General features: G+C 35.3%; 1 protein-coding gene across 10 annotated transcripts in view; it reads left to right on the top strand.

Moving 5' to 3' along the window:
- The window catches only part of LOC120863714 (nuclear factor 1 B-type), a 257,146-nt gene that overhangs the window by 192,450 nt on the left and 51,674 nt on the right, over positions 1 to 13,022 (top strand). For all 10 annotated transcript variants that reach the window (XM_040240261.1, XM_040240310.1, XM_040240232.1 and 7 more), the window contains exon 6: positions 414 to 532. In XM_040240261.1, the coding sequence (XP_040096195.1) occupies positions 414 to 532 (119 nt within the window). The remainder of the gene's footprint in view (positions 1 to 413; positions 533 to 13,022) is intronic.

Below are 13,022 nucleotides of genomic sequence, written 5' to 3' on the forward strand. Positions count from 1 at the left end.
CATTGTTAATGGCAAGTGCTGTACAAATGAACGTTATTAATATTGATAATTATGAGTTATGTGCAATCTTAACAGTTTTTAAGTTAGTATACATATCACATTAAGAATTCACTTTTTAACTACCAAAAATAGTACTTTACTACTGGAAATATATTTCAAAAGGTAAATAAATGTAAGAGACATCCTATTCATTACACAAATATAATTCTACTCTGTTACAATAAATGATACAAAAAGCTGGAAATGTTTGCTACTCCTGTTGATGTCTTGAATACTCACCGTTATTTCTGGGATATTATTACTTGTGTTTGTGGAAATTTCTCCAGCAAGAAGATTCTTAGATTATAAACTTTCAGGTGCTACACATCTTCCTAGAATTCCCATTAACATTAACTGTTGTCATATTTTAACAGCAAAAGACCCAAAACTATATCCATAGATGAAAATATGGAACCAAGTCCTACAGGAGACTTTTATCCCTCTCCGAATTCACCAGCTGCTGGAAGTCGAACATGGCACGAAAGAGATCAAGGTGAGTGATAAGGAGTTGCCTCTAGGGACAGTGGAGGAAAATGTCAGCTCCTTCCATAAGTTTCATTTAGTCAATATTTCATAATTGAATCAACATGGATTATTTTTCTTCCTGAAATGATTGCAGTACAGTTATTTTTAAGGTCATGTACTGATCAAATCGGAGAAGGCAATGGCAACCCACTCCAGTACTCTTGCTTGGAAACTCCCATGGACGGAGGAGTCTGGTAGGCTGTAGTCCATGGGGTCACGAAGAGTCAGACACGACTGAGCTTTCTCTTTCATGCATTGGAGAAGGAAATGGCGACCCACTTCAGTGTTCTTACCTGGAGAATCCCAGGGACGGGGGAGCCTGGTGGGCTGCCGTCTACGGGGTTGCACAGAGTCGGACACGACTGAAGCGACTTGGCAGCAGCAGCAACTGATCAAATGTTATTGAAGTTACAAAATTCCCATATATTTATGTGTTTATTAAAATTGAACTTTTTTTTTTTTTAGACAGAATAATCTTTTAGAAACCTCAGTATGTGTGTGACTGATGATGGTCTGGCCATAGTTGGTTGGATTATAGCAGGAGCATAAATTCTAATTCAGTCAGATCTGTTTGTTCCTCTTAATGGGGAATTTTAAGGTGGAGCCAAACTTTAAGCGGTTCTCAGGTGCCAGTTACTGAAAGTTCTTATTTAAAAGAAACCATGCTTTCTTTTGGAAGTAGGTACAATGTGAACAATAAATAAAAGTGTGATGTTAGACACTTGGTGTCTGAGTCAATCTAGTTATTTCTTCTAGATGAAACTATAACCTAACTCTAGGGCAGCTCTAGGAAAAAATATAAATTTCAAAATAGGCATTCTTTGACTCCTTAAATTCACACTTTGCCCTTTTTCTTTCTTAAAGTCTACTGGGTTAAATATATTTCATCAGATATACTCATGCCTTTTTGCCACGGTTAGAGAGAGATTATTAAACATGGAAACAAAGATTAGCTAACAATCTTTGTTGGTATGTGTGCAAAAATGACTTATAGAGCAGAACAAAGTGTATTTGAAAGTTGTCTTTAAAATTCTCCATTTAATTAAAAGTGTAAAAAAAAAAAAAAGCTCATTATCAGTGGCTTTCAGTCCATAACTTGGGCGAGTGTATCTGAGGGTTGAGGAGTTACATGTCCAGTAATCTCAGGAAACCAAATAGCCCTGAAGCTTAGCAGTTAAAGCCAAAATTCAGGATTCCCTTTCTGCTGCTCCATGTTTTTCTAGAGTGCCATAGGATTTAAAGAATGGTGAAATAGTCTTCATGGAGGAATTGACATTGAGTCAGGTGGAGTCCGGTGGGTCTCCTTTAGCATGTTGAGATTTTAACCTGTAAAGCAGGGGGCAGGGTGGATGAAGACAATAGCAGAGTCAAGCACTGAGGTGGGGAAGTAAGTTTCCCAACGGCCGTGTGTGTGCCCTGTGGCTGGCGGCTGTTTGTGTGAGTGGAAATAATGGGAGGTCATTTTAAGAAAGGATTTGAAAACCAGCTGAAGAGTTTGGGCTCTGAGATCCTACCCTACCTCCCCAATCTATTTTGTAGACAGAACCATCTTTTAAAACATAACGTCATATCACTCCCCTGCTTCAGTTACATCCTGCTTCTCCTCGGAGAGAGTCAGGATTCCCTCACACGATTCACAGGTCTTTCTGGTCCTCTGGCCTCTGACCACTGCTCCAGTCTCAGCAGGGGCTGTCTGCTTCCTTCTTGTGCTTGAGCCGGCTGCTTTGTTTAGATTTGGAAGTGTAACACCCAAGACCTTCATATAAGCCATGCCCTCTGGAACACTCCTCTTCTGACTCTTCACCTGGCAAATTCTTGGTCATTTTTCATGTCCCAGCCTAAATTGAGGGATTTCATTTTGAAACCTCTTGACACCTGGTATTGTTCCCTCTCTGTACACGTAGTATGCCGTTCCGTATTTGCTTATGGGATCAATTGTCTGAGTCTGTCTGCATTGTGAGGACAGAGACTTTATCTGTTTTGGCTACTGTGTATTGAGAGCCTAGGAACCATGTTCAACACTTGGGGCTCAGCAGAGGCAAATAAATATTTGCTGGCTACATGAACCACTGATAGGCGAAACACCAGTCTCATTAGCAAAGGCCAGAAATAACAGGGCCTTCATCAGACTTGCAGAAGTAAGAAGAAAAGCAAAACCCTCAACCCTTTATATTTTATTGCTTGTTTTACTGACGTTGTCAGCTTTTTCTAAACAAAGCCATATTTTCCTCATCAGAAAATTGTTCTGGAAAAGATTTTAATGGTAATAACAATAACGTTGTGAATGTGTGGCAATAGATGTGTTGTGCAGAAGTGTAGGTGTTCTTTATTATAGAGAGTGTCACCCTGTAAGAGTTGATTCCTCTTTCAGCCTGTTGAATAAAGCCAATTTCAAATCATATTGTAAAACATTTTTGAAAAGTAGAAGAGAAACTGTCATTCTTTCTCTTTGTAAAATCATTGTATTGTCTTGGTGATTTTCTTTTATCAAGATGACTAGAATTATTGGAGAAGTCTATAAAGGCATATTATATTAAGAGTAAGGAAGAATGATTCATTTTCACACGTGCTTAAAAAAATGTGTGTCACTAATTCTGAGACCCTGAAGATTTTGTAATGTGCACAATAAGCCACTGTGGGAAGAAGACTTCAACTATAATGAAAACATGAGGGCAAGACAGTACTATCTTTATAAATTTCCTAAACCAAATGCAGTCCTTTTGTTCGGTGAAAATTGCTTTCTTCAGATTTGCAAAATAAAATGCCTCATGGTTGTTCTTGTCCATCTTCACAAGTTCTTTAGTCACAGTTGCCTGTCGTCTTGAAGGGAGTATTCTAAAGGGCACATTGAGTACCACTTGATATTGTAATGGCTTTAGTACATGTCTAAAAACCCCTGCACTAATTGGTATTCAGTGACTACTTACTGGTCGCTTAAAATATACTTGTGTTTATAATTGGCAGAAATGTTTAAAATTTACTGTGAATTATTTCCTGCATCTGCCTTATTCTGTTCATGTCAGTTTTGCACTAAAATCTACACTTGCCGTAGTCCTTAAAACCGAGTGAACTATGTGAAAGATAGTAAAATTATGGACAGTATGTGTCATTCCACCTTTCCTTATAATCTGAACCACGAACCTAACCCTTTCAGATTTATTCCAAGTAGATAAAAATAAAGGATATAGTGTAACTAAATGATTATCTTCATTTCATTTTAAAAAATTCGGCAAAACTTTATAAGATCTAAATTCATGCAATGAAAAATGGTCCTATAATTTTAAAAATTTAATGAAAAAAGTGTTTTTATTTTAGCATATTACATAGTTATATTTTTTGTCTTCTAGAATGCAAAAAAGTTATATTTCATAAAATCATTGTAATTTTTAGTTTTGTAGAATATAGAACATTTTAAAACTGAACAGTGCTTAATAGTATTAAATATTTTGTAGGAATCTTTATAATTTGCTTAATTTTCTTTGGAGAAATAGTGCAGAAATTAAATTTGCTAGCATCTGTATTATATAATATTTATGTTTTAGTTTTGTATTCTTTTATATATAAAGGAAGAAAAAAGAAAACTGGGGCAGTAATAAAGGGACGTACAGCTGCTATTGCATTGTTTTCCTAGATTCTAGAATATTTTTTTCTTGCTTGGTCTCTGTTTTGAATTTCCTAGTCTAAAACTGTGTGACTGCTTTTACCACTATTAACAAATTAGTTTCTTGGATACTGCTTTCCATCATTTTAGATTTTAATAGTTAAATTAATTGAACCCGGTCAGCTTATGAATTTGCTTGTTGAAAGTTTCTTTTATTATTCTAATAGTTAACCTCACAGTATATTCCATCCGAGAACTTGTCTACCTGAAATTTCTTCCACCTGAGCCAACTCATAGACTAAATTCCTTGTTGATATAATTCCCTTGAAATCATTAAACTAGTCCTTTGTAACTTATGATGTAATAGGAAAAATAGAGACAGGTCTGAGTTTTTCCTCTAATTTAAGTTGCTTTCTTGGGACTCAAGCTTGTAGTATTTTCAAGGCCAGAAATTTAACAGATTAAAATTTTACCTAAGATTACTAGTTGTTCGAATACTTATCAGACTGAGAAGCTGTTAAATTTTCCATTTATAAAGCCCAGCTGTATATTACAAATACTTTTACTATATCACTAAATGTCTATTAAATAGTGTTTTAGGAGTTTTATATTCAGGCTTAGATGAATCAGTGATTATTAGAATGGCAGAAGCAGATAAATAATTTTTTATTATTTATTTTATTTATTTTTATTATTTATGAAAAATATGCTTCACAGAGAATAATGTAAATCAGATTATGAAGAAGCTGTCTGCATGACCATCTTACTTTTGAGCATTATGAGAAATAAATCTTAAACAAAAATCAATAAATTGGTATATTAGCAAAAACTAGCACTACTTAGAGGTATATTGGTATGTAATCACAATTTTAAGAGCAGTTTAAAAATTTATACTGGACTCTCAAACAGTCAGTCTTTAGGAGTAGTGTTCTGCTTGTTGTAGGTACTAGAAAAAAAATACTGTTTAAAAAAGTTACAGTTCTGTCATACAAATAAGTCTCTTCAGCTAGGTTTTTTGAAGTTGTAATATATTTCCAAACCCTAGAGATTTATTTGTGATAAATTTGCAAAGGTTCTGTTTAGTAATAGAGTCTTATATGTTGTGCTCAATTTCAATTCGCACTTTATAGTGTTCTATAAGGATATGGTATTAAATATCCAATGAATAAGCCAAGGGCCTCAAGGGAACACTCTGGGCTAAAGAGTAATAATGCCAGCTTAGTATCATGCATTTAATCAAGAACAGGAAATAAATAACAGTCAGTAGAATGTGGTGACACCAATAGAACCAGAATCAGAGACTAGCCTTTCATAATTCAAGTTTGCTGCTGCTACTGCTAAGTCGCGTCAGTCGTGTCCGACTCTGTGCGACCCCATAGACGGCAGCCCAACAGGCAAAGAATGTTAATAGATGAGCTAAATATGAGAGCATTCAACTAAGATTGGAAAATTTTATTTATACAAAACTTTAAACTTTCTTACTCATAAATCATTTTGTAGAATATTTAACATGCTACTGTCTGCTATGAATATAAATATCTCTGAGTGGATATTGACAGAATATGTTTATTAAGTTTGTGACCTTAGAACCCTTTTTCCTACCATCTAAGGGTCTATAGGGAGAATCCATCATATATTCAAACTTTAAAAAACAACCCTAGCCCAAACTATAGTCTGACAAATGATAAACTCTCAAGGTTTTTCTAACTGTAGAAGTAGGTGAATGAGCAGCTTTCACAAATAGTTGAATAACTACTAACATTCAGTGATGTCCTAGAAAAATGCAAGGAAACAGCTTAGTAATCTCCTGAATGTTTAAGTTTGCTTTAGGGGCCAGATAGAACAGCAACAATTCCTTATATCCCTAGAGTTTGTATCACAAGGATTAAATATGAAATGTTCAAATATCAGATTTTGAATTAAAATCAAAGATACAAGGGATCTTGAGGGATACATATTGTTTAAGCACAATTTTAAAGTTGGTTTTTTTGTTGTTGTTGTTCATTTTATTATTAAAAAAAACAAAACCCAAAAATCAAGAACTTACACTTCTTACAGAATTTGCAGTGAATCTCCATATATCATCCTGTTATTAGAGGGCAAACCCTGGTGATGCCTTCATCACAGTCTTTTTCATTTTCTTCAACCACATGGCTGTAGATGAAAAATCAGATTATGAATGTCTTTCAAACAGAAAGGAAAACAGTACATTGTTGGTGAGGCTTTTATCAGAATCCTTATACTGACTACTATAACAGATGTGTGTGCTCTTTTCATGTGTTTTGGATGGAGCACAACCTGTGTACATGTTAGAAGAGACAGTACTACTTATAAGTGGGAAGTGATATTCAACTTCTGTTCTCTGGAGCCTTAATAATTTGAAAATACAGCATTTTGCAGAAAAACCACCATGGATAATTGGTTTGAAAAAAATAACTTGCTGTGTGTGATGCTGTGCTTCTAGATTGGGGAAACACAGCCTAAATTAGGGGAGTGGAAAACCCATGGGACACAGTGTGCTTCATTATCACAGAGTGCCCTAAAAAGTTTCTTGAAATGGAAAAAGGTTTTATTTCAAATCCATTATGCACTGATTTCCTATTAAAGTTTATTTTGAAGTAGCTTGGAAACCCAGTTTCTTTGGTTATTATGATACCAACATGATATACAATAGAAAGTTGATTTTTCAGACATAAGAACACAGATTATTAGAAGCCTTAGTGAAAGTCACTCAATCCTGTCCAACTCTTTGTGACCCCATAGACTGTATCAGTTCAGTTCAGTTCAGTCACTCAGTTGTGTCCATCATTTTGTGACCCCATGGACTACAGCACTCTAGGGCTCCCTGTCCATCACCAACTCCAGGAGCTTTTTCAGACTCATACCCATTGAGTCAGTGATATCATCCAACCATCACATCTTCTGTCGTCCCTTTCTCCTCCTGCCTTCAATCTTTCCCACCATCAGGGTCTTTTCAAATGTGTCAGTACTTCGCATCAGATGGCCAAAGTGTTGGAGTTTCAGCTTCAGTATCAGTCCTTGAAATGAATATTCAGGACTCATTTCCTTTAGGATTGACTGGTTTGATCTCCTTTAGTCTAAGAGAGGCTCAAGAGTCTTCTACAGCACCACAGTTCAAAAGCATCAATTCTTTGCTGCTCAGCTTTTTTTCTAGTCCAACTCTCACATCCATACATGACTACTGGAAAAACCATAGCTTTGACTAGATGGACCTTTGTTGGCAAAGTAATGTCTCTGCTTTTTAATATGCTGACTAGGTTGGTCATAACTTTTCTTCCCAGGAGCAAGCGTCTTTTAATTTCATGGCTGCAATCACCATCTGCAGTGATTTTGGAGCCCAAAAAAATAAAGTCTGTCACTCTTTCCATTGTTTCTCCATCTATTTGCCATGAAGTGATGGGACCAGATGCCATGATCTTCGTTTTCTGAATGTTGAGCTTTAACCCAACTCTTTCACTCTCCTCTTTCACTTTCATCAAGAGGCTTTTTAGTTCTTCTTCACTTTCTGCCATAAGGGTGGTGTCATCTGCATATCTGAGGTTATTGATATTTCTCCTGGCAATCTTGATTCCAGCCTGTGCTTCAGCCAGCCCAGCATTTCTCATGATGTATTCTGCATAGAAGTTAAATAAGCAGGGTGACAATATACAGCCTTGACGTACTCCTTTCCCGTTTTGGAACCGGTCTGTTGCTCCATGTCCAGTTCTAACTGTTGCTTCCTGACCTGCATACAGATTTCTCAAGAGGCAGGTCAGATGGTCCAGTATTCCCATCTCTTTCAGAATTTTCCACAGTTTATTATGATCCACACAGTCAAAGGCTTTGGCATAGTCAATAAAGCAGAAATAGATGTTTTTCTGGAACTCTCTTGCTTTTTCCATGATTCAGTGGATGTTGCCAATTTGATCTCTGATTCCTCTGCCTTTTGTAAATCCTGCTTGAATATCTGGAAGTTCACAGTTCATGTATTGTTGAAGCCTGGCTTGGAGAATTTTGAGCATTTCTTTGCTAGCGTGTGAGATGAGTGCAGTTGGGTAGTCGTTGGCTCATTCTTTGGCATTTCCTTTCCTTGGGATTGGAATGAAAACTGAGCTTTTCCAGCCCTGTGGCCACTGCTGAGTTTTCCAAATTTGGTGGCATATTGAGTGCAGCACTTTCACAGCGTCATCTTTTAGGATTTGAAATAGCTTAACTGGAATTCCATCCCCTCCACTAGCTTTGTTCATAGTGATGCTTTCTAAGGCCCACTTGACTTTGCATTCCAAGATGTCTGACTCTAGATTAGTGATCACACTGTCATGGTTATCTGGGTCATTAAGATCTTTTTTGTATAGTTCTTCTCTGTATTCTTGCCACCTCTTCTTAATATCTTCTGCTTCCATTAGGTCCATACCATTTCTGTCCTTTATTGAGCCCATCTTTGTATGAAATGTTCCCTTGGTATCTCTAATTTTCTGAAGAGATCTCTGGTCTTTCCAGTTCTATTGTTTTTCTCTATTTCTTTGCATTGATTGCTCAGGAAGGCTTTCTTATCTCTCCTTGCTATTCTTGAAACTCTTCATTCAAATGGGTATAATTTCCTTTTCTCCTGTACAGTCCATGGAATTCTCCAGACCAGAATACTGGAGTGGGTAGACTTTCCCTTCTCCAAGGGATCTTCCCAACCCATGGATCAAACTCGAGTCTCCCACATTGCAGGATGATTCTTTACCTTCAAACTCCTTATTTCACAGGTAAGCAACCCAGGCTTCCTGGGTGGCTCAGTGGTAAAGAATCCGCCTGCCAATGCAGGAAACACGGGTTCAATCCCTGGATCAGGAAGATTCCTTGGAGAAGGAAATGGTAACCCATACCAGTATTCTTGCCTGGGAAATTCCAGGGACAGAGGAGCCTGGCGGGCTACTGGAGTCACAAAGGATCAGACACAGCTTAGTGACTGAGCACACACTCCCCATTTAAGTGTGAGAGGCTGTCTAATTTGGAGTGTCCAGATATTAAGACCAGAGCCTTAGTCTTCTTTTTCAAGGCTAAGTTTGTTTTTTTTTTTTTTCCTGTTATCCTGCACTTACCTATGTAGGGAGAAGTGGACTAGGAGAAATCTGGCCACTGCTTAACCTGTCTTGGCAGTTGAACAGCTCTCGTAGGGAGCTTCATGGAAGGTTCTCTTAAACCTTATAGAACTGGAATAAAAGTAGAGATGAATTTATGAGGTTTTAGGTTCTAGAAGAATTGTCAAAACAATTTTGAGATGGTAAAATTTATATCTTCTTTTTTAAAAAAACCTCTTACACTTTGTGCCATGATAAAGTTTCTGAACTAGGAAAAAAAAAAGGAGATATGAGTGCTTTCAATGGATAAATGTGGAGGAGAGCTGGTTTGAATATTTAAGCATGCTATTTAAAGTTTAAAAAAAACTTTTTGTTATAGAGAATGTCAAAAGCAGAAAGAATCTTAAAGTGAACTTCCATGTACCATTTTTCAGCTTTAACTGTCATCAATATTTTGCCCATCTTGTTTCATTTAGTATCTCCTAGGTTTTTTTTTTAGTATCTTAAAGTAAATCCCAGACTTTGTGTCATTTTGCTTGTGAATACTTAAGTTTCTAATAGACAATGAATTTTGTTTTTAATATAACCCCCATATCATTATTAACTTAACAAATACAACAATAATTCCTTAATATGTACTGTATAACTCATGTGCAAATTCCCCAGAATATCTTATAGGTTGTTTAAATGAAGATCCAAAACAGTCCATGTATCATACTTGTATTTTCAACCAGTCTTTAACCTATAATTGTTCTATTAACTATTTTTGTATTTATTCCCTTTTATATATCATTTATTTATTGAAGAAACCACATAAATTTAATTTTTCTGTTCAACAAATACATGTAAATGAGGAAAACCAGACCCTTCTGCCATTTGTGACTACCATTATTGAGCACTTACTCCCTTTCAGGATTGAGCTAAGGCTTTAGATATATTTTTATTTTCAACCCTCTTTAGAAACAAACATTTTTTCCCCACAGCTTGTTAAGCCCATTAGTACAGTGGTTAAGAAATCTGACATAGAAACACAGATCATAAATAGCAGAGGTAGAATGGAGCCCTTGTCTCTTCAGTTACTGAATCCATACTCATTATTACTATATATACTGCCTTCCAAAGAAGTCAGTCATGCTGTGTTCATGGTTTTGCAAACTGGTTACCAAACCTATATGACAGTTTTTCTTTTCCTTACACAAATGAAATTTCATTACAAACACACATAATGACAGAAAAATAAACTACAGGGATTCATGAATACAGTCCTTGGGCTGAACTCAGCGTCTCTTTTCCTTTTGATAATAAGATGTTGTTAATAAATAATCCTAAAGTCTAGAATGTCTTTAGTAGAGGTGTGTGATATGCATTCAGTTTGAAATGAGCTAGGTGTATCAAAATTTAAGAATTACATTTAATTGACCAGGAAATTGTAAATAGTGGTATGGCCTTAGACAAATCACTGAATGTCAGTAAACTGAGTTTTTTCATGGCAAAGTTGGATACTAAAGTAACACTGTGTTCTAATGTTCTGGATTTTAAATTAATTGAAGTCAGAGATTTTATAGATCTTTAATACTTGAGTCTTTAAGCTTTCATTAACCTGAATCTTTTTGAAAATTCTGAAGGTTTTCAATTTCCTAAATTAGTTTTTAGATGTTTGTTTTAAATACTCTCATTGAATAACATGATAATTGGCTCTGTAGGTGCTTGGAGGCATCATATGTTTTGCCTTATACTTGAGGAATGTGCAGTTCTTACAGATACATGCCTTGTCCTGCACCATTCTGGTACAACAAATGATTGAGAGAGACTGAGCTATTATAACAGAACCTTGTTATGGGATCAGTGTCTCCTACTTTGAAAATAAATGACTCAGCCAGACGGCAACATTTATTTTCTCTAAATGACTAGGGATGTAGCAATAGGAGACCATTATCCTGTGACAATATTCTGTTTCATTGACATTATCTCACAAATGTAATTGGTCCATTACTAAATAGAGGTTTTGTTACTGATCAATTTCACGTGCTTTCTAAAACCATTAGGATAATAAATTTGCCATCATAGTAATTTCATTGACAAGATGTTCTTTTTTTCTTCATTTACATTTGTTAAAGGAAAAATATAGATTTAGATTGAACTTAAACACTACAATTTATAACAGTTTTGACTACTTTTCCCTTAAGAGAAATGGAATATTTTGCAGAGTAACCATATTTATATTGAACTGCCAAAGTGACGACTTTATAATTTTCATATTTTTTTATCTTCTATACTAAACCACATCAAATCATAATTGTTCCTAAGCAATTAGTTTACTACCTCAGGTTAATGATTTTATTTGAAATAAATTCCAAATCATTTCTAGGACTTTCCTGTAAATCCACTAGAGTAACACATCAGTAAAATCAACCCTAACAATTACCAGCGTGTATAATAACACCATTAGTAACAACCTAAACCTTGAGATATCTTACAGCATAAATGTTTCTAAATGCATGGCTTTTCCCCAAATGTTCTCTAAAAAGTCATCTGTAATCTTGTTAAATTAGAACTCTTCCAGTATCTCTCTGACTTTTACAGTTAAGGTTACGGTATTGATTTTATTTTATAGTCCATGGCTCTCAGATGCTTAACGCTAATAAGCCTCTATAGCCAAGCAGTTCTCCCCAGAGGCATGGTGAATAACAGCTATTTACCTATGCCAATATTTAATAAGCATCTAAAATATACTCCAAATCTTGCATAATTGTTTGGTGTTTTTCCTCCTTGAAAATTAGATTTTCTGGCATTACTCAAGACACTTTATCCTTGTCTGTCTGTTAAAATGAAATTGCTTAATGGACAAAAGTATTTTGAAGTGCTTATAAAAATGAAGTTTTCACTTGTTCAGTATTCACTCTTTTAGCATTGTTCCTCATTATCAAGACTTTTTTTCTTTATGTATCAGGAAGGTGTTTGTGAGCTTCAAAGGGGTTTGAGCTTTCACTTGGCATTGGGTATTGGTGAAGCTTGGAGACTTTTTTTTTTAATAGAGTTGTGATAAACAGAGACTTGTAGAAACATGCTGCTTACAGGCTTGGGTTGGAATATACTATACAGAGAGATGTAAATTATCACAAAAGTTTTCAGACTGCTCAAGGATACAGTATTATACTCAAGTGTAGTTAAGATTATATAACTCAAATATTATAAAGAAGAATTTTCATATATTTAACATGAAGACTACCATATTTTCTGTTTTCTCCTTTGAAAAAGAACTTATTTCTTTAAAAAAAAGATTGACAAATCTAATTGAAGGTGATATCTTATCTCCTCTTACTATAGCTTGCTGATTTTCCAAAATTATTTTAGAGAATGGCAAAAATATATATATATATGGAGATACTTAACATGGCAGCTAATTGTTTTTCAAATCATCTGGCATCATCATCAAACTACTGTAGGGAGATTAAGTCCCTAGGTTTTGTCATAACATTCAGAGCTTTTGTTAACTTGAATTGTGTGGGAAGGTCTTATTCATATTTGCCACAGAATCACAAAATTTTACATTTAGAAGAGTCCTTAGAAACAGATATTCAGATATTTCTTTTCACTCGTTTCTTTTCACTCGCATTCTCAAAATTCATTATTTTGCCTTTAGTCAACTAGATTGCAAATGTTGTATTGAAGCATTGCATTTTGCATTTTTGCAACATCCAATACCTAAGACCAATGAGGCATTTCCTTCTTAAAGTGTAGTGTTTGTCGCACTGTCAATATCTGATATTGTCCACCCATCCTTGAGA

Source organism: Oryx dammah, unplaced genomic scaffold (assembly GCF_014754425.2).
Source record: "Oryx dammah isolate SB20612 unplaced genomic scaffold, SCBI_Odam_1.1 HiC_scaffold_1, whole genome shotgun sequence".
Classification (NCBI taxonomy): domain Eukaryota; kingdom Metazoa; phylum Chordata; class Mammalia; order Artiodactyla; family Bovidae; genus Oryx; species Oryx dammah.